We start from the raw sequence: 27,166 nt of genomic DNA, 5'->3' as shown, positions 1-27,166 counted from the left end.
TGACATTTATTATAAACAACATCATTGATCTCTTATAATGCTGTTTCCTCATCACAAACAGACATGGAGTTGTGTTTTGTTTTATTTACATGTTTAACACACAATGCCAACACATATTTAGGCTTTAGTTTTTCTCTCAAATGGAAAACACTTTGTTCTATCTTGTGATGTCATGTGGTAATACAGGAAGTGCTCCAGTGTGTTTTTAAATTCCATACACCTTCACTAAAATCATTTGGATGATTTCAGCCTGGATCTCGACTGAGCAAGAGGTAAAAGATCACTGTTAACTTGACAACTACCACTACATGACATCACAAGGTGGAACAGAGTTTTGGTGCTTTTAATGGGGTAACAACTAGGGATGGGCATTCGATTACATTTTCATAATCGATCGTTGGGAGAATTAATCATTAATGTTTTTATATTAAATGCAAGTGTACAACATATAAACCAGAACCACTCTAGAGCCACATCAGCCCATTTGACATTATAATGTGTTTAATGCAGCTTTGACACATTTGTTTATGTTTTACAGAAACAAAACTTAAAACCGCATATCTCATTTGCATAAACTGTAAGCAGTGAAAAAAACAGCTCTTTCCTTGTGCGCTGATGCAGTTCAGCTTCTGTTGGACTAAAGGACAGACTCAGTGGAACATGAGTGTTCGCTCTGTGTCAGAGGGATGTTGATGATGATAGTGAGTCTGTTCTTTGTGTATATCTTGTTGGAGATGCTTCATGTTTTCAGAGATCATACGTGTGCAGGTTTAGTGCAGCTCTTTATTTAACACTTTATTTATTTTGGCTACTGTTGTCATGAAAAGACTGAAAAGTGTTTGTGTTTTGGAAGCATGTGCACTCAACTTTATGTTGCAGTAACCAGGATACTGTGTTTACATGCACCATGTCGAAACCAGGACACTCAAAAAACCCGATCATACCTGAGACACTGATGTGTATTTATACACACTCACTGAGTGGTGCAGTGTCTCCAAGGAGCCAGAGCCCAAACGTGGGACTGTGAGGCACAACTCCAGTGTTTGTGTCAGACGCAGCCTCGTCTCCTTACGTTACACTAAGCACAACAACCTACATTTGGTTTATCGATTAAAAATTAACGTGATCGACAAAATTCTTAATGATCAATTATCGATGATCAATAGCTGACTAATCATGCCCATCCCTAGTCACAACATTATAACACGCCTTAAAGCTCTCAAGAGTCAGTATTGTGTAAGACAAGACCATTAAAACACAGAGGGACGGATTAGCAAAGGTGAGTTGAGAAATCAAGAAGTATTATATTGTTACTAGGGCTTAAAACCTATTTGAATGAATGCAACAAGCAAAACACAAAGGCTGCAATTTTTTTTTATTAATTTGAGCTCTGACTGTTAGATATTTTTCCAAATCGTCCAGCTGAAATTGATATTGTATTGGAAAATGCATTTATAAATCAAAAGTTTAAAGAAACAAGCAAACAAGTGACGATTTATAATTTATTTTTGTAGAATAAAAACTAAAATCCAATATACAGTAGATGATTTTAATTCCATACTAGGGAGAATTCCAGGTGAAACGTTTACCCCTCCCCCGCAATAAAGGTTACACAGTGCAGCTTTAAGTTCAAAGTTTGTACTCACGTGATCTGCAGGGAGAATATTCCACGATGGACGGCCCTTTTTTCAGATAACACGTCCCGACCGGCTCCCGCTCCGAAACACCAAATGTGGACCACTGGTACAGAGGAGCACAGGCCTGCAAGAGACACAAGAGACAGGCTAACCACTCTGCCACTGCACTCACCGAGACGAGGAGGCAGGAGAAGAGCTCGGGCCACAGTAACACAGATGGGAAGGTTTATTTGAGTTTGCGAGTTACCAGGATGTGCTCTCCGAACGACCGCACAGACGCTCCAAACCACTGTTTAGACTTGAACTCCATCTGAGCTCCATTTGTGTGCTTTCGGTCATCTGTGAGAGAGAGAGAGAAAAGGAAGAGAGAGGAGAGATGGGGACAGACAAGTGAGACAGACAGAGAGAGGGAGAGAGAAAGAAAGAAAGAGGGGGAGAATATATTCAGTAAACATCTGGGTTCAACAAAGGAACAACATATTGCAAATGACAGTTCTAGTACAATATTAACAACTTGATATTAACAAATTTTAAGTGAATTAATGTTTAATGTTCTTAAGCCAGACTTTGTTAGTCATAGAGCTGGGTTAGACCTGGTTTAGTCTTGGTCCTGGTTTGGGTTTGATTTTTTTCTTGTAATCTTCTGTTTCACTCAGACAATTAAAAGTTACTTAAGTGCATTTGTCCTCATTTAGTCCTGGTTTAGATCTAGTTTTGGTTTAGACCTGGTTTAGTTTTAGTTTAGACCTAGCATACACCTGGTTTAGTCCCAGTTTAGTCCTGGTTTAGTTTTAGTTTATACTTGGTTTAGTCCTAGTTTAGTCCTGGTTTAGTTTTAGTTTATACTTGGTTTAGTCCTAGTTTAGTCCTGGTTTAAACCTGGTTTAGTCTTGGTTTACACCTGGTTTATTCCTGGTTTAGTCCTGGTTTAGTCCCATTTCAGACCCAGTTTTGTTTTAGTTTTGTCCTGGTTTAGACCTGGTTTAGACCTGGTTTAGACCTGGTTTAGTTTTTAATTTTGTCCTGGTTTAGTCCTGACTCCTGGTTAAGTCCTGGTTAAGTCCTGGTTTAGACCCAGTTTAGTCCTGGTTTAGACCCAGTTTAGTCCTGGTTTAGATCTGGTTTAGACCTAGTTTAGTCCTGGTTTAGTACTGGTTTAGACCCAGTTTAGACCTGGTTTACACCTGGCTTAGTTCTGGTTTACTCCTGGTTTAGTCCTGGTTTAGACCTAGTTTAGTTCTGGTTTAGACCGCAGTTTAGCCCTGGTTTAGTCCTAGTTAGAACTAGTTTAGTCATGCTTTCATTTTAGTTTATACCTGGTTTAGTTTTAGTTTAGTCCTGCTTTAGTCCTGCTTTAGTCCTGCTTTAGTGCTGTTTAGTCCTGCTTTTGACCCTTTGTTTTATTTATATTATATGTTTGGTGGAGAGTCCTTTCATTACAACTTGACTGTGGTCTTAAGGCCGTGCGCAGAAGCAGCTGGTCCCTGTGTCAGACTCAAACATGAGACCTCTCCATGAGCTCAGATCCTGACTGAGGCGTGGGCGGAACAGGATCAGAAAGTTTGTGTGAGGAGCAGACGGTGAGGAAGCACAAGGCCGAGGGTTACACAGACAAAAGTACAACTCACAAGTCACGGCATGGGGTCTTTCTCTATTTCAGAAAATATCATCTGTTAGTTAAGGCCACTACAAACTGAAACTGAAATAAGGACTGTGCCATTATGTTAATCAAATTGTGATAAAATAGTTTGCAGATGGAAACTGTGGGATGGATCAATGTGGGTCTTTTTAACAGGAGGAAGTATTATTTAAATCGATTCTACTTGTACCTCTCACAGATCCTTCAGCACACTGTATTCACATGCACATATTTTAGGCACATACACAGCTTTACCCCAGTTTGAGAAAAAGGGAGATACTATACATTAGGGCCCGACCGATATAGCGGTTGGCCGATATGGGCGCTTGGAAACATATCAGCTATCGGCCTAAATCTTGCCGATATGAGCCGATATTTCACATGGGCATGTTATAAATTGTTCTAAAGCTTAGACTCTCTACATTATGTTCTTTTATTCAACTTACAGACAGATAAATGTCCTAATATGTGGCTCCGCATCAGTATTTATCTGCAGAGTCATTTGTCTGTGTGTGTCCGTACTGTCCCTGAACACACCACCACAGTCACGTCACTCACGTGTGTTTGTTTACACCCGCAGACACGGATCCAAACACTGAGATTATTTTCTTTTCACGGACAATCGGTTTGAGTCTGGATTAAAAGGACATTTATTCGTGCAGACTTGTGATGTGAGAGGAGCCTGTGCGTTGGGAATATGTCCATTTTGAGGTTAGTTTTGGTTATTTCTCATTGGTTAGAGATTAACTGCTGTAGCTCCCACACATAAACAGACTGTTTTCTCTTCTATTGGCCGACTGTAAAGTGATTATATTGGCTGTATATTTGTTACTGGACCTGCATTGATATGTAAATGAGCTGTGAATAGACGTGTGAATGATCCACATTTACATATATCATTAATTACCATGACTTGCATGCATTTATGCCTAAAGTTTAATTACTTTACTGGTTAGAATGTGATGCAAAAATGCCATTAGGCTGATGTAGAATAACAATAAATGTTGCCTAAATAAACCCAATTTAAAATCCACTAGAGTCAAACGTAAGTTTTTTAAACAATTCAAGATTTACAGTGAATTTTTACATCACTAAATATATCGGCGATTATATCGGCAGCTCCAACTCCCACTTTATCTGTATCATATTGTGCCACAACAAAATCCATATCGGTCAGGCTCTACCACACATACATAAAGATACGACACATTACACTTTCTGCCATATCACCCACACGATAGATTCTCACCATGTTTTGACTTCACAAACTCACAAGGATTCATCTCAGCGTGCAAACACCAATGTGAACCAAAACAAACATGGCGACGCCAACACATGGCCTTCATCATAATGTAGCAGAAATACAGACTATTCTGTTCTGGAAAAACATGCAAAAGGAAACAGTGTGTCTATTTGTGAAGGGAAAGATCTCTGTGCTTTTCACTCAACTGGATTTGACAAAAGTTTGATTTCTCTGTTTGTTCCACTGTTGTGATGTTTCAACCAATGAGTGTGAAGTATTTGTTTGAACGCCCGTGCATCTGGAGCTGGATCCGATCTCCCTTATTTCAGAGGGTGTGATTGACACATGGATTAACCAATCAAAGAGATGCATGTTCCGTTCATGTCAAAAACGTAACAAAAGGGGGAAAAACTGCAATCAGTATCAACAATCAAAGCACCAAACTATTATTTATCTCAAGTAAGTTATACATTTTCTTCTGAATTTTACAAGAATTTTGGAGGGGGCTGTCTTCTGTAGTTGCATGTGCTACAAATTAGTCAAGTTTGGACAGAGATTTTTCACCCTCTGTGGTCTAGTTCCAGACCTTCTGGATTCAAGCAGAATGCAGAAGAGACCGGCTGCTCAGGCACAGTTATCTGTGACTGATAATGTGAACTCTACTCTCAGAGATACACATATGATCAGGCAGACTACTATCTCCCTGTCCTCTCTGAAATTCTTAAATGAGTTCATATTTGTGTGTTCTTATTGTGAACTGAAAAATATAAATCACAAATGTGAGCAGTACCACAGTTTGAGAAGCACTGCTCTGCTGCTAATGCTGTTAGTGGCTAATGACAGCATGCCCCAGTTTCTGTGTTAGCGTCACAATAGAACCTTTGTCACAGTGTGACCTCTGCTCAGCCGGCCTCAGGTTTTACTGGACAACACTAAACAGAATATTTGAGAATTAATTGAATGCTTCCTGTTAAAACTCACTGAAAAATTTTATGACTTTTGACCAATATTTTCTTATTATTTTATATAGAAGATCATTTGTTCTATTTTATGTTTAGTTTACTGCCTATGTAAACAAAATATGAAGAGGTCATTTGCCTTAGTACAATTTATTCAGCAATCTGCACTGCAATTAAAATATGGAAAAAAAAACAAAAAAAAAAACTGCCAAACTCTGTCATGTCAAGTCCTGGTTTAGACTTGTCCTAGTTTAATTGAAGGTCTTATATTACTCATGACAGACTGATGTGAGCTTTAAGCTATGTTATAATGTTACTTCAGCTAAAACAGACCTGAGGTTGTGTTTTGTTTCATTTACACATGTTTGAATAATCCTTTACTATTAATCTATGTACCTCTGAAATGGTAGTTTTCAAGTTTGCAGCTGCCTTTTACCTTTACTTCAATAGACTGGCAATTCCAGGGCTGAAATAATCCAAATGACTCTAGTGTAGGGGTATGGAGTTTAAAAACACAGTGTAGCACTTCCCGTATTACCACATGACATCACAAGGTGGAAGGAAGTGCTGGAATTCTGTTAAACATTTATGAATGAAACAAAACACAACTCCAGGTCTGTTTTTGATGAGGAAACATTATTACAAAGATCCGAAAACAGTGAAATATAGGCCCTTTAAGGTTCTCTTTTAGTCTCTTTTAGGATTTAGTTTAGGTTTAGTCCCACCTTAGTCCTAGTTCAGTCCATATATTTGCAGTACTACAGTAATCTCTTGTCTAGCCAATGAAGCATACAATAATCTGACGACGACATCCCTATGCAGATCTCTAGAAGATTAAAACCTACACAATACATCAGGTTTGCTCAAGTTCAAATTAGTCCACAGACTTCCAGTAAGTATTAACATTTTCCCCTTATTGTCCATTCAATTCTGAGGAAAGTTTGTTTGTTTGCACCAAGGCGCTGGTGCCTTGGGTCTGTGTTACTTCATCACCTGCAAATAAATCACAACTTACTGCAGCAAAACAGGCCCCGAGGAAACAGGCAGATTCACACAAGTCAGAGTTTTACCAATGTCCCTAACCCAAAAACTATATTCAGGGCTCCCACTCTTTTTCACGGGTAAAATTTCAAAATGTTTCCATGACTTTTTCATGACCTAAAGTGAATTTTCCATGACTTTACAGCACCTACATTTGTAGAATTGATCAGACTTTTAGGGCTAAGTATGAATTGTTAACCCTTTCCACTCACTTTATGGTTTGGGATTATACACAGCAAAGTAAAGAGTAAAATATTTAAGTGTTGTTTTTAACACCGGAAGTGTTATTTTAACTATTTGAAAATTAAATTGAGGTTTGAGTTGGGGTTATTTGCCAGAGTTGATATGGTTGAAGTTAATTCAACTTCTCTTAGTGTTAATTTGGCTCCTCCCACTCACCACTTAAAACTACTGTGAGAGAAGACCAACTTGAACCAGTTTTGTTCATAATTCCATCTTAAATTAACAAAATTAAAGTGTAAAAATAAAACACCTCTGTGTGTTGTTCAGCTAAATCAGGATAACTCTACTAAGTGTTATCTGTTTACTCTCAAAACGTTAATATAACTCTTGATTTCGGGGAACTTTGGTCCAGTGTTAATTAACATTTCCAAAAATGTTAAATTAACTCTAGGACAGATTGACTCATATAAACCCTGAGAAAATGTTAAAATTGATTCTGAGAGTCAATTTTAACACTCCACTTTTTGCTGTGTAGTTTTTTAACATTCAAAATCCTGTCATTTATTGTCGTCTCTTTTAAAGAAATAATCACAATTGCCTAATGAGAACTTAACAGAACGCTCCAGTTGCGTAAAAGAGATACTAAAATTACATGACTTTTCCAGGCCAGGAACATTACATTTTTAATTTCCATAACTTTTCCAGGATTTCCATGACCGTAGGAACCCTGTATATTTCACTAAATAAATGTCCCTCGGTCATGATATTTTATAGTCTGCATGTAGTCTGCAGGGATATTTGTCTGCGTGCACATTTGACCCATCCTTCAATGTTGCAGAGGGTAAACCTGTCAGGAGCAGAGAGTAACAGCAGTACAGCACCCATGGGACCCATCTCCATATGTTTGCTATCAAGAGATTTTTTTGGTGTCAGTTTTGGTGTCTGAAGAGGGATTTATGATTCGCCCAGAACACAGCACAGATGGAATTTTGTCTTTTCTTTCCGGATGCATGGAGCTTTCAAAGTAGGACATGGATTGATTGACAGCGACTTGTGTTGTGGATCACCAGCGCTGGATTTAAACAAGATTTCTTGGTGGGCTTTTCCAGTGCAGACTTTGTTTCATTTGAGTTCCTTTTCATTCATCTACAAACACTTGGAAATGTTCTAAGGACAAATGTGCCTCCTTGGAGTTAAACTGACTTCTCTACACGTACCCTTAGCTCTAGTCCAATTTGGTCAGATAATTTATGTTATTAGGTTCTTTTTTCAGACCAAGAGTTTGTTTTCATTCGTGACCATTTGCAGTCTTCCTCAGAGTGGTCTCATGATGTTCCTGTGATGTGTCGGATCAACTGATTTATACAGGTTTTGATGCTGTCTTCCTACAGGTGGAGGCAGGACGACAGCGTCATCTGGAGTCCGACTTCCTCAGGACAGTATCCCAGGTGTGTGAGAGTAAAAAAGCCCCGTCGTCCCGGTTTATCGTCCAGTGGGCACGTTTCCATATTTTAATTGTACACTTAGCTCTGTTCTTATACCATTTTTAATTCATCTCACAAAAGCTAAATTTCCATTTCTCAATTATTCCATAGACCTTTTTCAATCTTTTTGGCTCCAAAATCTTATGTGTGTACCATCATGTTTCTCTAACACCAAGCTGCAAATACAATGCCCACAACAATGACCATCTCCCACTAATAATTTCCTCATCTTTGGCACATATTCAGTTGACCGCTCATCTTTTAAGCTACTGAAACGAAGCTATAAAAATGGGGAATGTACAAGATTCAATGACAAGAAACTAAAAACTGCAAAAATGAAAACTGGATCCACAATTTCATAAATACCGGACTCATCAGTAAACACTTGAACATTGGAGATAGGAGTGCCCTCTACGACATGCTCCTTCTGCATGCACCACCTTCTGAGAAACATCATACTGACATTGGTTGGAGGGATTTGGACAGATTGGATTCCAACTAAAGAGTCAACTCAACTTGTGACATCAGAAGGAAAGAAAAGCATTTCAAAGCCACAATGGAATTACAGAACAGCCTTTCCTTAACCTGTGATGCCCCAAACCACCAGTCAAGTCACTAGCCCTGCCCCTGCTCCAACTCTAGTCCAAATGATTGAAATCCACACACTATAAACTTAAGTCTGAAGCTTATTGATTTAAAATTATCATTATTGTTATTTTTTCTTGTGTTTTAACAAAATAACTAGAAGAAAATTATGTTTAGATTTTCTACACTTTGCTTTAAACCATATGTCAAGATATTACCATATTTTCGGACTGTAAGTCACACTTTTTTTATGGTTTGGGTGTTTCCTGTGACCTATACTCCGGTGCACCTTACATATCAAAATTTTCACACTGACAGTCTCGAGAGAGCCTAGAGCACTCTGGGCTTGTGTGCCAGTATCTGTTACTGTTCTGTACCACTGTCACTGGGCACTCACTTGTCGATCTCAACATTACTTCTGTACTACTGAAAATTTTAAATTTAAGCGACTTCAGTGACACCGAAACCATCCTGTCGGGATTCAGAAAGGCTGGAATAATTCTAACTGGAACTGATGCCGAGTCTGACGACAGCTACACAGAAGAGGAAGCGGCGCTCTGTTTACCTCGGAGGTCGCGGAGTTGCTTTGAAGTGACACCAAGGATGAAGAATTGAATGGATTTAGTGATTTGGAGTGAGATGGAGAGTTTGTTAAACTTGTTCTGTTCTGTTGTTTATGTTATAGTTTATCTGTTGTTCTGTTCATATGTGACGTTAACAGTCTGTTGTTCTCTCTTCTATTGTTATTACTAGAACTTGACTTTTAAGATGAAATGTCAGCTCCTGGTCTAAATAAATAAATCCAAAAAATGCGATTTATAGTCCGAAGTGACTTACAGTCTGAAAAATATGATGTGTATTGTCAATGCAAAATGCATGAAAATTTTTTTAATTTACGTTTGTTCTGAACTGTGGCAACATGTAACAAAATTGACATGCAGAAAATTGTGCTTAAGTACAGAGTGTGACAGCAGGAGTCAACCGTCTGTGTGTCCTTGGTTGTAAATTTGTTGTAAATTGTGCAATATCAGAAAATATTTGAGCCTGTTGTCAACAGTGTCAACAGTGCAAGAAAAATGATAGGATGCAGTTAACTGATCCACTCAAGTTTAGAGTTCCTTGTTTCTTTATATTTTTCTGTTTTTATTTCTATTTGTTTTGTGTTTTTGCCTATTGAGTATTGAACACAACCTCCACCAGAAAAAAACTTACACAGTGCTTCTTCTTTATTCTTTTATTCAATCATTCATTTCATTTGGTTCTACGATGCAGGTGGTCATCATCTAGTGGAAGGTGTATGGATTTTAAAACACAGAGGAGCTTCGTGGATAAACACAAGACGGTGAATACTGGAACATATTTGGACTAACTCCAGGAATGTCTTTCCTGGGAATAACGCTGCCCTGAAACTCTTATCAGAATGGTCCAGTCTGTGGTATTTTCGGACACATCTTACCACACTGACTAATGCATGTTGTCTGACAGGAAGCAGACAGACAGAGTGCCACAAACATCACGATATTTTCCACATTTTCCTCCCAAACGACACGTTCAGTAAGAGGCACCCACCCACTACCACGTGCTCACAGTTAAATGTTAAAATTGTGTTTAACTAAATTCACTTGAGGTTTTGGTGAGGACTAGGCCAGGACTAGACCGGGATTGAACCAGGTCTAATCCAGAACTAGACCATGAATAGCAAGGGAAAAATCAGGAAAGAACCAGGTCTTGGTGAGGATTTAACCGGGGCTAGAGCAGGACTAAAACCAGGACTGAACCAAGACTAGACTAGGACCAGATCCGGACAGCACTAGGACAGCACCATAACAACACCGGGACTGAACCAGGACTAAACCAGGACTGAACCAGGACTAAACCAGGACGAGACTGGGACAGCACCAGGACTGAACCAGGACTAAACCAGAACTAAACCAAGACTAGACCAGGACAGCACCATAACGGCAACAGGATTGATCCAGGACTAAACCAGGACTAAACCAGGACTAAACCAGGACTGAACCAGGACTAGACTGAAAGGACTGAAACAGGACTGAACAAGGACTAGACCAGGACTAGACCAGGATTAGACCAGGACTAAACCAAGACTAGACCAGGACAGCACCATAACGGCACCAGGACTGAACCAGGACTGAACCAGGACTGAACCAGGACTAGACCCAGGACTAGACCAGGACTAGACCAGGACTAAACCAAGACTAGACCAGTACAGTACCATAACGGCACCAGGACTGAACCAGGACTAAACCAGACTAAACCTGTTTTCAAAGATCGTACGTGTGCAGATACATTCAGTTTGTCTACGTTAATCGATGGAATTCTTAATGATCAATTATCGATCGATTAGTCGACTAAACATGCCCATCCCTAGCATAAACTATAAGTGATTAAAAAAAACAAACAGCTTGCTCCTTGTGCACTGAAGCTTCTGTTCTGTTCACGACTCGGTGGATATATGTGAAAATCGGTTTGATGTCGCACAAGGCGCACTGATTATTAGGGATTTTAAGTGCGCCTTATAGTCCAAAAAATATGGTACTCAAGTTTTAAATAAGAGACAACAGTAATCAGTGTTCCTCACAGAAAATTGGTTACTCAAAGCGGTGCTGCCAAAAAAGTGAAGGAGTGGGGGATGTATGTATATGTAAATTGCAGACCTACATGCCGATCATGACAATGCGACCCAAAAAAATAAATCTCTTGCGACCCACCTGCAGGTCACGACCCAGTCTTGGGGAAACAATGAAATATGGGACAGGTTTGTGGAGATGCAAGCCTGCTCACAGACACATGTTTTTCAGTGCAATCAACAAAACTGAAGTCTATTTTTTGGCTAAAAAGTTGCTTACTAAGGCTTTGCAAACCAGCTCTTCACCTGTACTATTAAAACCTGATCCTCTTTCACACGGTATCAAACACTTCTTTTATAATTTGATCTATTAGAATCTTTATTTTAAGCGTTGCGTACCTTCTCAGATGTGTCCGCACTTGTCCCTTTAAAGCTCTTTACAGCTCACATTCTTAGATCTGTCCAAACACGAGGGAGGGAGAGACCGCCTCAACTCTTACTCCATCACTGAACCGTACTGCAGGCTACACATTTAAGCATCTGAATTATCATTAACAACACGGACCATGTAAGCAAACGCCGACAGCACTCGCTATTTGATGTTCACAATATCAAAACTCAAAGTAAAGATTAGTATAGCATATAGTAGTGAACTAAACTAGAACTAACCCAGGACTAGACCAGAATTGAACCACGTCGAATGCAGAAGTAGCAAGGACTAAACCAGGACTAAACCAAAGCTGAACCAGGACTAGCAAGGGATGAATCAGGAACGAACCAGGTCTAGGTGAGGACGAGCAAGCAGTAAACAGAACTCAACCAGGACTAAACCAGGACTGGGCTGGAGCAGGATTACACCAGGAGTAAACAATGGATAGACCAGGGATAGACCAGAATGGAACCAGGATGGAACCAGGACTAGACCAAGACTAGACCAAGACTAGACCAAGACTAGACCAAGACTAGACCAAGACTAGACCAAAACTAGACCAAAACTAAACCAAAACTAGACCAGGACTAGACCAGGACTAGACCAGGGATAGACCAGGGACCAGACCAGGACTGCATTAGGACTGAACCAGGACTGAACCTGGACTAGACCAGGGATAGACCAAAACAGACCAGCAACAGACCATGAATAGACTAGGATGGAACCAAGATTAAACCAGGACTAGACCAGGACTAGACCAAGACTAGACCAAGACTAGACCAAGACTAGACAAGACTAGACCAAGACTAGACCTGAGATAGACCAGGACTGAACCGGGACAGCACCAGGACTGAACTAGAACTGAACTAGAACTGAACCAGAACTGAACCAGGACTGAACCAGGACTGAACCAGGACTAGACCAGGGATAGACCAAAAATAGACCAGCAATAGACCATGAATAGACTAGGATGGAACCAGAATTAAACCAGGATTAAACCAGGACTAGACTGAATCAGGACTGAATAGACCAGGAATAGACCATGAAAAGACCATGAAAAGACCAGGACAGAACCAGGACTAAACCAGGACTGAACCAGGATTAAACCAGGACTGAATCAGGACTAAACCAAGACTTTCTTTGAACCACTTTGATATTTTGATCACTGCAGTCCATAAAAACTCACTATCACCTTGAACCACAAGTTAACTTGACAAGATAACAACAAAAGAGCAGTTTATCATTCTAAATATGATATACATCTATAATAACAGATAAACAGTTATAGCCCATGCATATACTCATCATAAATGAAATTACAATTAAATATAAAAGACTAAAACAACTATAAAACATAATAATCAGTCAGCTCAGTGTACAGAAACGTGCCACGAGGAGCAGAGTTAGGGAGGCCCTGAGAACGCTCAGAAGGTTTATGAGTTTACACAAACCCAGGCCTCTGACGCTATAAAAGGCTAACAGGGACGCAGACTGCACAGAACATGACTCCCACCAGTAAAGAAGTATTCATCACCTTAAGCTACTTCAATAGGTCCCACATTATTTATAAAATGACTCATAAAAGTGTTCATAATGATACAGGTTAATGTCTGTCTGAAATGTGAAGTGTAACAGACCAAAGCAACATGTGTAACTAAATCAGACATAACTAGAACTAAACTAGGACTGAAACAGGACTGAAACAGGACTACATCAGGTCTACATCAGGTCTACATCGGTCTACCAAATACGGACGAAATCGGGACTAAAGCCAGGACATAAAAATGACTAAAACCAGGACTAAAACCAGGACTAAAACCATTACCAGACCAGGAGTGAACCAGGACTGAACTAAACTAAGACTAAAACCAGGGCTAGACCAGGACTGAACTAAGACTAGACCAGGAAGGAACCAGGACTAAACCAGGACTAAAACCAGGACCAGACGAGGGCTAGACCAGGAGTGAACCAGAAGTGGAAAAGGACTGAACCAGGAGTAGACCAGGGATAATCCAGGATGGAACCAGGGCTGAACCAGGACTGAACCGGGACTAAACCAGGACTAAACCAGGACTGAACTAAACGGAAACTAAAACCAGGGCTTGACCAGGACTGAACCAGGAGTGAACCAGGACTAGAACAGGACTGAACTAAGACTAGACCAGGAAGAAACCAGGACTAAAACAGGACTAAACTAAACTAAGACTAAAACCAGAGCTAGACCAGAACTGAACTGTAAGTGAACCAGAATTAGACCAGGACTGAACTAAGACTCGATGAGGATGGAATGAGGACAGAACCAGGACTAAATCAGGACTAAACCAGGACTAAACCAGAATTGAACCAGGACTGAACTAAACTAAGAGGGTTAGACCAGAACTGAACCATAAATGAACCAGGACTAGAAAAGGACTGAACTGAAGACAAGACAAGGACAGAATCAGGACTAAACCAGGACTAAACCAGCACTAACCCAGGAGTAAAACCAACAGTAAAACCAGGAGTAAAACCAGGACCAGATCAGGGATAAACCAGGATGGAACTAGGACGAGACCAGAACTCAACCAGGTCTAAACCACGTGTAAAGCAGGTTGACATTTGTCCAGTCTTGGTACCTGTGGTGTCAAACTGCAGCTGTTGACAGGAGGAGACAGAGCGCCAGGGGCAGCTGTAGACGGCTCCTCTCTCCACTATCGAGCCGGAGCCAGACGTGTTCGCCCTGGGAGCCCCGATCAGAACATCCGACCTGGAGACGAGAAGAACAGAGTGAGGACTGAACCAGGGAATACCGGCTCGAGCGTCCCCCTGGTTTGAAAGTTTCAGCTCGAGCGTCCCGTTCTCTTGGCAGGAATGTCCCCCTCCTCCCTCCGGGCGCACCCTTCTCCTGGACGGCACATGGATAACTGCTGTGCCCGGGAGAAGGGGGATGTTCTCACCGGCCTTTAGCACGTGATGTATTGAGTTAGAAAATCAGCATTCTATATCATAATAAAATAAAATGTGAATGTAGTGAGACCAAACGTTGGCCTTTGTTTATGTCATTTTACTGATCTTTCCAAAGTGGCACACATTTTTTCAATCTGTAATATCAATATAATCCTCATTTCCTCGCAGAAGTTTACCATGAAATCATATTTTACATCATTTTTTTCTTGTTCATCGTGTCCTATAGCATCTGTAACTGTTGATTTGAGAAGAAATATGAATTATTTCTTTACCTGCCATGAACATAATTTAAGCAGCGCAACACAAGAAACTTAGAAAGATACAGAGTGTGTGTTTGAGACCACATCATTTTTGCATGTTTTGTTTGTATGTATGAGCAAATGTGTTGAGATATATTGCAACTTGAATGTGTAATTAATAAAAATATATATAATAGGGAAAAAATATATGTAAGGATACAATTCAGGGGAACTTTTCAGCTAATCTCCGAACCAGGACTAGACCAGGACTGAACAAGGAGTAGACCAGGATGGAACTAGGACTAAACCAGGATTAGACCAGGACAGAACAAGGACTAAATCAGGACTAAACCAGGATTAGACCAGGGATAGACCAGGACTGAACAAGGACTAAACCAGGACCGAACCAGGACAAGATGAGGACGGAACTAGGCATGAAAGAGAACCAAACCAGGTTTAGACCAGGGATAGACCAGGACAGAACAAGGACTAAGCAAGGACTAGACAAGGATGGCACTAGGACTAAAAGAGAACCAAGCCAGGATTAGACCAGGGATAGACCAGGACAGAATAAGGACTAAAGCAGGACTAGACCAGAGATAGACCAGGATGGAACCAGAACCAAACCAGGATTAGACCAGGGACGGACCAGGACTGAACAAATACTAAATCAGGACTGAACAAATAATAAATCAGGACTAAACCAGGACTAAACTAGAACTAAACAAGAACGAAACCAGGACTAAACCAGGAGTAGACCAGAGACAGACCAGGACAAAACAAAGACTGAACAAGGACTGAACCAGAACTAAACCAGGACTAGACCAGGACAATACAAGGACTGAAAAACGACTGAAACATGACTAAACCAGAACTGAACCAGGCCTTGAGCATGACAATGGGTTGAAAAGTTTAAGGTGTACTTTAATAATCCATCATGAGGGAAAATCATCCTCTGCATTTGACCCATCCTTCAATGCTACTAGATCAGAGGACACTACAGCACGCAGCTCAGGGTCCCGTCTCCAGGTCTTGAGCTTCCCTTGGTCAGGACTACTTTAACTGGAGGATAATGGTGTATGTTTTGAGACTGAACCAAGTCCAAACCAAGACTAAACTGGATCTGAACCAGGACTACAGCCTCCCATTTTTAGAACAGCCAAAGTAAATTGTGCTTAGTCCAGCTCAATTTAGAAGCTATAGATTTTATTGACTGTTTTCTGTCTGAGAGTCAGGAGGCTCTGCCAGTGGAAAAAAGGAGTTGAGACGAGTTGGATCACTTATTTCTGATCATTTTTAGTGGGGCTGGCGACAGAAAACAATGTAATTAATATATTGAACATACTTTAACACACATAATAGTCAAATCTCTTCCTTTAAAGTCTGAACTCAGATCCAAATCATGCACATGCAATTGAACAGCTCCAATTTTCAGTTTTCAGAATGTTCAAAATAGAATAACCAAGTGCATAGTTTGGATTTCTGAAACACCCAAAAGTGCTTCCAACAAGGGATTATTTCATTTTTTGTAAGCCGAGGGTAACAAAAATCTTACTTGTTTTGGCATTCTTTTCCAGATCACATCAGAATTTATAATAATCAAAAGTCCAAATTTGTTTTTTCTAAATTTCATCTGATCTAAGTTGTATAGAGAAAAAGCTGCAGGCTCAAAGTAGCATAGTAATAGTGTGGTTTGTGGCTGGTGTGAAACTGAAACAATAGGGAAACAATAACAGCACTGCAAGGAATCTCTTTTGTTTTGGAAACACATTTGCCAGAGTGTAAAAAATGGATTAAATAAAAGAGGGTAAACCAGACGAACACTAGGTACTGCTGACTAGATCTGGAGAAGGCTGCCCAGGTGCTCAACTATGGCTGGTCACTGTTCCTAACAAGTTTAACCCAAGTGGTGTTGAACAATGGGTCAAATGCAGGACACATTTCTCATCAGGGACCTTAAAGTACTGTATTTTTCAAACTATAAGTCGCACTTTTTTTCATAGCTTGGGTGGTCCTGCGACTTATACTCCAATGCAACTTATATATTAAAATTTTCACACTGACAGCCGACAGGGGGCGCTCAAGACTTGTGTGTCAGTATCTGCTGCTACTCCTGCAGAAAGAGCGTCTGTTCTGTCTGTATCATGTCAGTCGATCGCACCATTACTTCTGCACCAATGAAAGTTTTACATTTAAACAACTTATAAAGACGACTGAGAAGACTGAACACAAATGCCCCCAAAAAGAAAATCATTTTGCAGATTACAAGCTGCAAATCGTGAAATCTGCAGCTGAAAACGGTAATCGAGCAGCAGAAAGAAAGTTCAGAGTGAGCGAGAAACTTGTGACACATGCAACTTTCCTGAAGTCACTGGATGGATCACCAAAGCCTGGACTTCAGTGACACCGAAACCATCCTGTCGGGATTCAGAAAGGCCAGAATAATTCTAAATGGAACTGATGCTGAGTCTGACAACAGCGACACAGAAGAGGAAGCGGCGCTCTGTTTACCTCCGGAGGTCACAGAGTTGTTCAGAAGTGACACCGAGGATGAAAAATTGAATGGATTTAGTGATTTGGAGTGAGATGGAGAGTTTGGTAAACTTGTTCTGTTCTGTTGTTTATGTTATAGTTTATCTGAAGAACTGTTCATATGTGACGTTAACAGTCTGTTGTTCTCTCTTCTATTGTTTTTACTAGAACTTGACTTTACACATGAAATGTCGGTTCCTGGTCTCTGATTTTATAAAATAAATTTCCCCCAAAAAGTGCAACTTATCTGTTTTGTTCTTCCTCATTACACATTTTATGGCTTGTGCAACTGATGCTGAAAAAGGCAACTTGTAACATTAACCAAAGTTTCATTTTGAATCTGAACTGAGACAACGTGATGTAGATTAGGCTACTTTAAATTATAAATAAACACTCACCACATCCCTTTTTTACCACAAACCTATAAGACAGCTGTAGTCATGTTTTCAGTGTGCTAAAAAGTTATAAAAATTTTATAAATGTTTTGAATCAAATATCTCACTTAACCTCACCATGAATCAAAAGAACTTCACTGCCACGCATCCACAAAAAACTTGATATCCATGTAACTTGTCTCATAAAGATGCACAATGTAACTCTTCTGGAGTGTTTCATAGTTAAGCATTAAAGTCTACCTCCATTAAGACAAACAGGTGATGCCAACATGCCAAGTTACAATCAGATCTGTGGAGCGGCGACCCTGCTTTTATAGTACACATGTTTTTCAAGGCAGCAAGAAACACACGTAACTGACTAAATGCTAGATGTTGAAGTAAATTTTTTTATTCTGTGGGAAATTTCAGACAAAGCAATGGAGACCAGCATGTGGCAGAACCTCCAGCAGAGAAGTTACGTTGTGCACATTTAAATTTTGGAGTAAATTCAAGTATTCTGGAGTGTACTGGTCAATCAACAGTGAGAAAACTAAATGGCCCCATAAAAACAAAAGCCCATTTTACATAACACATTCTAATTACAGCTCCCTGCTTCTCCACACCCCACAAACTCAAAGTCTTATAATTACTTTGAGTTTGGGATTAGAACTCTCTCCATCAATCATAACTTTATTTCCTTTTATGGAAATGAGGATACAATGGCCATAGTAGCTGTTTTGGTTTGATAAGGTACATGTGGGTAATTACACCATTGTGAATTTGAAAGTTGTGTACATGTTCCAAATATTTAAAGGGCCCCATATTATGCCAATTTCTGATCTCTGTTATAATACTGTTTCCTCATCTAAACTTTCAAAACATCCTCATTCACACGCTCTGTTCCAGCTTGTGATGCCGTGGTGATACAGGAAGTGCTCCACTGTGTTTTTAAACGCCATACAACTTCACAAAGAAGATAATTTCAGCCAGACTTTAGTAAACAAAACGCAAAAGGCACAAGGGGGAACATGGCATTCTTAGGTTTGGAGATGAAGACAAACTAATAATAAAAGGTTACTCAAACGTGTGAATGAATCAAAACACAACTCCAGGTATTTTTTCAGATTATTACGTGGTTTAAAGCTCACAGGAGTCGATTTTGCGTAATATAGGACCTTTAATTTCTGTTTAATCAACTACCTGATGGTCATGAGCACTTACTTAGAGTTGGAGGGGTTGAAAAAGTCCACAGAAAAGCCAAAGTAGCTGCCTTGGGGTCCGGAGAACACGAAAGGCTGGTCCACGTCCAGGTTGAATGAGCTACAGTGTAGGAAACAGTGCAAATAGAGCAGTACCAAAGCGCGCAACGCAGTCCGCAGTGCCATCGTAGTTTTGGTTCGCTACAATGGATCAAAAAGACACAGGAAGGCGATTAAGTGGCGATAACACTCGGGGCAAATGCCGTGTTAAGCGTGGTAAACCTCAGTCCTGAACAGAATAGCCCTCCGAGCTCTCTCCGCTGTCATGTACGCGTCTAAACATCCGTCATGTTCGCCGTTTCAGGTAAATCCACGCGTTTTCAGAAGGCTCCTCCGTGCGCCTCGATCCCCTCACGGTCGGATGCCGTTACATGAGCCGGGGAAGAAGTAGCGGTGGCGGGGACCCGAGCCAGGGAGAGGCCGTGGACGTGTTTGTATACGAGTGAGTGGAGAAGTGTGTCATCGCAGGCTTGTTCCAAGTGGGAGCGTTCGGAGACAAGCGAACCAAATTACGCACGACTTCCGGGAAGCGCTTTTAACATAAAACTTCAAAAATGCATATTTAGTATCTAGTGTTGAATAAAACCTGTTACTTAAAAATAATATATACTTTAGTCAGAATAAAGGGTGTTTTCATCCCCACTCCCTCATAAGTGACTGTTCCATTCAGTGCTGTAGTGTTGTCTTTGGGCAAAACACTTCTTACCCAGATTTGCTACTCTTTTTGGAGCATTGAGTTTGGTTTGGGATGAAGTGGACATTGGTCTGGTACAACAGCAATTAATAAACGTATCATTGTCACCGTTTAGAAATAAAGGGCTACTAATGTAGTCAATGTCTGAAGGAATTTAAAGCTGCTGTATATATTTATTTATTTATGATTGATTCGTTTTTATTTCGAGTTTATGCCAAGACAGAAACAATAATTATGTTTACTACATATTGTAAACAACAGGAAAGCACATTTCTCGAAAAGGAGTGGGAAGAAGAAAAACTTATATTAACCCACCCTGTTCATGACGTAGTTTCAAAAATGATATGGTTAAATAAAAAAAATAGATGGTACCTTTTGAACCATATTCTAGAAACTGAGATATTTTACAGTAATTCAAATTTGCTGGTGCAGTAAAGAGAAAAAGCGTCTTTCGAATCTTAATAGATCCAATTTGAGCTCTGAAATTATCACACTTTTTATGGTAGAACTTTAAAAACATTGAGGAGCACTGTCTTACTGCTCAGCACATGATGATGTCACAAGTTGGGTATCATACACAGTCTATTTGAACATGGACAAATGAAACGAAACATAACTGGATATGTTTTTGATGAGGACAATATTTATGAATGCATTTAATGAATATCAAATAAATAATCAATCAGGAAAAGTCAGGCAAACTCAAACACGAGCAGAAGAGACGCGTATAGCCCTTAAGAAGTCATCCATGCTTTTATTTTGAAGGGTGAGTCACGTTATTTTCTGTTTCCTGACCAGATCCTTTTCAACTTGACGGAGCAGTCGCAGCATTGGCCTTCCCTAAACTAGTAACACTCACACAGGAAGTTCATTCCACTCATCAGAAACAAGCTTTGGAGTTATGAAAGACACAGGCGGTGCCTTTCAGGAGCGATAAAGGATTTACTCAGGGTTTAGGGAGGGCTGGCGCTATCCGGACTGGGCTGTTTTGAAATATGGTATAAACCCTACCCTAGAGTGACTTTCTGGGTTGCATTCCTATACAGCTTGGGTCTAGGTTTGATCTTGGGTTTAATCCTGATATAGTTTAATATAATCCAGGTTTAGTTCAGAGTTTGGCCCCAGTTTAAGCCTGTATGAAATGTGTGTGGTATATGCTTAGTGAAAGATGGGGCCTTTAAAATGAAATGTCTATAAGCATCCTCCTGCACACCATTCCCAGTCTAGTTTGATGTGTTTTGCTCATGGGCACATCAGCAGCAAGCATTATTTACAGTACCTTCAGGTCAGCACTATTGCAAAAGTTGTTGTCTCTGTCTGACTCGCTTAGTCTTTGTCTGCACACAATCTGCAAACCACAGCCGGGTTTGTCACTGTGTAAAGTCTGACTGCACGCCCTTATTTGGTAATCCTTAGATGCCCATATATGGTCAATGCGTCCTGCAAATATCAGAACACTACACAGTGCAGTCTGTGTACTATAGGCTAAATTTAACACTTCAAATTCAAGTCAAAGTCATCAAAGTTATTTAAACTACATATAATGAAAATCAAATGATGTTTCAAGATCTATAGAGTTTATAATGAAAATAAAATAATTCTTGGTTTTTGTGATGAATATTTTGTCCCTGGTTCAAATTTTTGTGACACCTCAACCAAGAGATAATGTTGGTTCTAGTTGCCATGTAAACAAACATGAACTTAACAGAAAATAATACCCAAATAATGAATATTAAATTACTTTTATGTGATTTTGAGGTTTGAGTTATAAGTTTAATAACCATCAGTGCGCGTTATGTCTGTGAAAAACCTCATGAGGAGCAGTTAGACAGATCCAGTTTGGTGCTGACTGCAGTGATGTGTCTGTGGATTTAAAAACTCAGAGGAGCACTTCCTGGAGAAAGATTGTGTGAGAGAGTTCAGTGAGAGAGAAGTGTGCAATGCTTATTGTGTAGCTACATAAACTGCATTACCTCAAGGGCCTCTGGAGTTGCTCCAAATGGGCTCAGGTTCAAACATTAAATTGTGGTGCTGCAAGTAAATGACTGTGATCCTAATGATATGCACTGAAAACAAAACAAACAAAAAAACAAGGTTGCTGCTGGAAATCGTTTGCGTACAATAAAATTATGTTTAGGCTTCGATCTTATTCGATCCCTCTACAGTTATTTTTCTCAGAACATGAACGTCACTTTTTCATGCTGATTAAATGTGATCAAATCATGCTAATTTATCTTATGTTACCTTATCCTGAAAATCTATATGGTTTTATTTTTTATATATTATTTAATTCTGTCAACACAGTTACTTTAATATGCAATGTCAAAATGTCCTTAAAGGGTTTGAAAATAAAAAATAAGACAGTGTTTAGTTGTCCATAGTTCTGTATTGTCTTAAACAGAATCAAACACACAGAGCGCAGGTACAGAGACACACAGTTTGGAGCTGGACAGTTTAACGACTTATTCCAGTGAAGATCCGGGGGGATCCCAAGATGTTCCCAGGCCAGCTGAGAGACATAGTGTCCAGCGTGCCCTGAGTCTTCCCCGGGGCCTCCTTCTGGTGGGACATGCCTCGAGGCATCCAGAACAGATGCCTGAGCCGCCTCACCTGCTCTTCTCGACGTTGAAGAGCAGTGGCTCTACTCCAAGCTCCTCTGGTGTGACTGAGTTCCTCACCCTATCTCTAAGGGTGCGCCCAGCCACCCTGCGGAGGAAACTCATTTCGGCCGCTCATATGTGTGATCTTGTCCTTTGGGTCATTACCCAGAGCTCATGACCACAGGTGAGGGTAAAAACATAGAATGACGGTAAATCAAGAGCTTTGCCTTTTGACTCAGCTCCCCCTTCACCACAACGGACCAATACAGTGACCGCATCACTGCCGACGCTGTACATATCCGCCTCTCATTCTCCATCCTCCCCTCACTCATGAACAAGACCCCATGATACTTGAACTCCTCCACTTGAGGCAGGGACTCTCCACCCACACGGAGAGGGTAAGCCCCCTTTTTCTGGTCGAGAACCATGGCCTCGAACTTGGAAGAGCTGATCTTCATCCCAGCCGCTTCACACTCGGTTGCAAACCTCCACAGTGCATGTTGCAGATCCTGGTTTGATGAAGCCAACAGGACAAGGACCAGGAATACCACATGATTACATTATTATGATCTTTTCTGTGTTGTACATCTTTAAATGTACTTAAAGCACTTATTAATGTAAGTCATGAGATAATTAAAATGTTTTCTCATCGTGAATTATGATGCAATAATGTTGAGAGAGACCCAGAAAATGTCATCTTCTTTGTTAGGTCATAGGACTATTGTAACTTAACCACTAGTGTGTTTATCAGCATTTTGCCATCTAAGATACTACAGTGACCGCAAAACAAATACAACTTTCACCTCTGTCCAAACTATTTACTCATCCTCACACATTTCTTCAGCGTTAAAGGGCCCATATTACGCTATTTTCTGATCTATGTTCTAATGATGTTTCCTCATCACAAACAGACCTGGAGTTGTGTTTTGTTTCATTCACACATGTTTAACACACAAACCCTGCAGATTTAGGCTCAGGGTCTGTCCACACGACAACGTTTTTGGTAGAAACTGTGAAGTTTGTATTCGTTTTGGCCTTTTGTCCATCCAAAACGGTGATTTTGAGAACGGGTTGCAGAGTGGAGAAATTTGAGAACGCTGGCGTCGCGTTGTTGTGTGGACAAGCAAACTGCAACTTTTAGAAAATGATGTTGCGACCCCGTCATCGCCAGGATCCTCTGATGCAGTGAAGCCCACAGCCCTCGAACTAGCCTTTGCGGACCCTGGATTCATGGATAGTCTCTCCCAAGGGTCCTCTGTCCGGCACTCAAAAAAACAAAAAGAACAAGTGTAAGTAAATAATGAACTAATTAACTAAAATGTGTGGCATTGCACAACACGACACAATACGACACGATATACTACGACACGACATACTACAACACGACATACTACAACACGACATACTACGACATACTACGACATACTACGACACGACACTATGACACGACATACTACGACATGACATACTATGACACGACATACTACAACACGACATACTACGACACAACGTACTACGACACGACGTACTACGACACGACATACTATGACACAACATACTACGACACGACACTATGACACGACATACTACGACATGACATACTATGACATAACATGACATACTCTGACATGACATACTATGACAAGACATGACATACTATGACATGACATACTACGACACGACATACTATGACACGACATACTACGACACAGTATGACATACTATGACACCACATACTATGACACCACATACTATGACATGATATACTATGACATAACATGACATACTACAACATCACATGACATACTACGACAAGACATGACATACTACGACACGACATACTGCGACATGACACACCACTGACACTGTGGAGTGGTGGCAGAGGTATCCACCACATAGACAATAATCAAGGATTGCTCAAAGATGGGAATAAAACAAGATACAACTTGAGGTAAGCTCACAAGAGTAAACTTGTGTAATAAAGGATATTTAAACACTATCTCAAGAGCTTCTAAATCTCCAGACAAAACCTTGGGCGGCATGGTGGCAATACGGTTAGTGCTCTTGCCTCACAGCAAGAAGGTCCTGGATTTGATTTTGGGGCAGTGTGGGGCCTTTTTGTGTGGAGTTTGCATGTTCTCCCTGTGAACAAGACAATCCTGGTTAACTAAAGGCCAAATGAAATCAATAAGTAAAAACATCTATTTTATAGGTTTGCATTGTCTATATTACAAGTGGAAAAAGTTGTCTAAAAGTTTCACATACTCTGTCCCTCGTGTCCACTCTTTAGTCTTTTTAATTTTTGGTGTTTTTAGATAAGACCCAGCAGAAAAAAACAAAACAAAACAAAAAAACTTATGGCTCAGCAGGGCAACATAGCGTCATCATCTGGATCTGGATCATCATCTCACTGAATCTGTACCAGGTACACTGTTATTTATTCCTCAACTCACATTTCTTATACTGTCAGTAGAAATGATACAACTGATTTTTATTTTCTATAACAAAAGAAAATTATATTAATGTATTGCAAAATATGAATATTTTTACACTGTACTTATGGAAATGTATTGGAGTCTAATTAAATATGCAAATAGCAAACACAGACCAAAAAGTTTTAAGACAGTCTGAACAAACATGATGGATACAGATGGATTAAAACAATTTACTTTCAGGAGCCTGTGATCAATACAAGCGTCCATGGCAGGGTGACCAGACATCCTTACAGTCCCACTTTTGAGCCCTATGTCCCCTGTCCTGACAAATTTATCAAAAACCAATGATTTATCCCAGTTTTATACAAGAAATGTCCCAGGTGTCCTTATTTTGACCAAGTAGTAACAAGAGAAATATTTTGTCAATTGTTTTTTGTTAAAATACAGAAAACTGAGCTTGAAAATGACTATGAGGCAAAAAAAAAAAAAAAAAAAAAGCTTCAAGCTTGAGCTTCAGGTTATTTCAAGTCTTTAAACCAAAATACCAAATGCAGTTTGGATTTTTACAATTTACATGATTTTTTAGATAAATTGTACTTTAAAAAAATCATAGTATATTTATATATGAGTATTTATAGAGTATATACAGTTGTAGAAATGCTAATTTTGTAGAAATGCAAATTGTTCTTTTTTAAATGTCTTGAAAAGATCTTAGTGTGAATCATTACAGAATCAGAATATTCAGAATTCAGATTTAAAATTGCTTCTTGAGTCTTCTCAAGTCACAGGCCTCAAGTCCGAGTCAAGTCCCAAGTCACTGACCTTCAAGTCGAGTCCCAAGTCTTGGTCTATTTTATCTATTCAAGTCTCAAGTGCTAAAAATAGTGAATCAAGTCTGACTTGAGACCAAGTCACGACTTACAAGTCCCCACCTCTGGTTAAATATGACTGTCTGTGGAATATGTGTGCAAGATTTGTTTAACATCACATACCATCTCACTTGTTGCAGTTCCAATCAAGTCATCTCTTTTTTAGTCAGACTGTGTTAAAATAAAGTCTGACTTGAGTAAAAGAGCTAACAGAACAGTGCTTTCAGTTAGCTTCAGGGAATGTTGATTACATCAGCTGCAAAGTATCAACTGACTGAATTCTTTAATATCAAAATCAAGTTGGAGCTTTTACTATCAGCAGAGTAATATAAGTTGGGAGACAGTTCAGGAGTATTGTTAAAATTGGTTTTGCACTGCAGCCAATTCTGCAATGTATTTGGTTTTCATGTCCATAAATCACTTCGCTCTTGTGCTCTTATTTGGTCATGAACGGCTCTGAATCTGCTCCTCGATGAAGTGTGTGCCGAAGAATGTGTGTCTGACCTCCTCTGGGATCAGCGCGAGGGAGCGTACATGTGTGCGCCACGGACAGAGGGAGCGCTGGTTCTCAAGCTGAGGTATGGGAACGACTGGTGTGTGGAGGTGACTTGGTGGTTAAGATTGCCATAGTCCATGAGGGAAACAAGCAACCAGGTCTGAAAAAGAGACACGATGGAGCACATTTTAACCTGTTCCTTTAAAGGTGCACTATGTAACTTTCAGGTTGGGGGTCTGTCACCTACTTGTTTCTATGGATATGTCAATGTTCTGCCTGGAATGTTCCACAGTATGAATAAATGTAAGACAGAACTTTTTAATTTCAATTACAGCTCAAAAAAATACCTAAAAACATCCATTCTGACTGTGACTGGTGTCGCCTCCCCACAGATCTGACCTGTAACTTGATCTGGTTTGGTCTCCATGACGATATAGAAAGGTTTAATACTAGGGGTGTGATGATATCCAAGTCTCACGATACGATATCATCACGGTATGAATCTCACGATACGATATTTATTGGGATATCCTGGGAAAGCTCATGATTAGAGATGTAACAATATCCAAATCTCTCGGTACGATATTTTCACAATATACACCTCACAGTACGATATTTATTGTGATGTCATGGGAAAGCTCATGATTAGGAATGTAACGATATTCAAATCTCTCAGTATGATATTTTCACGATATACATCTCACTGTACGATATTTATTGCGATATTTTGTGGAGGCTAAACAACTAAAACTGTTAAGACACTAAATTTTTTCTCTCAGGCTCAAATAAAATTTTAGTAACAGGAAAAAATCTGATATTTGGGGAAAATAATCATATGGGGTAGTAATATACAATCCCGACTTTTTTTTAGAGAGAGACCTTCACATCCAATGCATTCTGGGATGTTGCAGGTTTGCAGCATTGGTACAGTGTG

The 27,166-nt window shown here is 39.9% G+C and overlaps 1 protein-coding gene across 1 annotated transcript in view; it reads right to left on the bottom strand.

Annotated features, from left to right (window-relative positions):
• The window catches only part of itgav (integrin, alpha V), a 52,706-nt gene extending 33,084 nt beyond the window's left edge, over window positions 1-19,622 (bottom strand). The window contains exons 1-5 of the mRNA XM_055148548.1: window positions 19,361-19,622; window positions 19,101-19,279; window positions 14,404-14,534; window positions 1,885-1,976; window positions 1,647-1,761 (exon numbers count right to left, since the gene is read on the bottom strand). Coding sequence (XP_055004523.1) covers window positions 1,647-1,761; window positions 1,885-1,976; window positions 14,404-14,534; window positions 19,101-19,279; window positions 19,361-19,405 — 562 coding nt within the window. The 5' untranslated portion in view covers window positions 19,406-19,622. The remainder of the gene's footprint in view (window positions 1-1,646; window positions 1,762-1,884; window positions 1,977-14,403; window positions 14,535-19,100; window positions 19,280-19,360) is intronic.
• Between the last annotated feature and the right edge of the window lie 7,544 nt (window positions 19,623-27,166).

This window comes from Boleophthalmus pectinirostris, unplaced genomic scaffold (genome assembly GCF_026225935.1).
Source record: "Boleophthalmus pectinirostris isolate CB_2022bp ecotype Guang Dong unplaced genomic scaffold, ASM2622593v1 HiC_scaffold_1, whole genome shotgun sequence".
Taxonomy (NCBI): Eukaryota; Metazoa; Chordata; class Actinopteri; order Gobiiformes; family Gobiidae; genus Boleophthalmus; species Boleophthalmus pectinirostris.
Note: the sequence above shows the minus strand (reverse complement) of the source record. Positions and strands in the feature narration are given on the sequence as shown.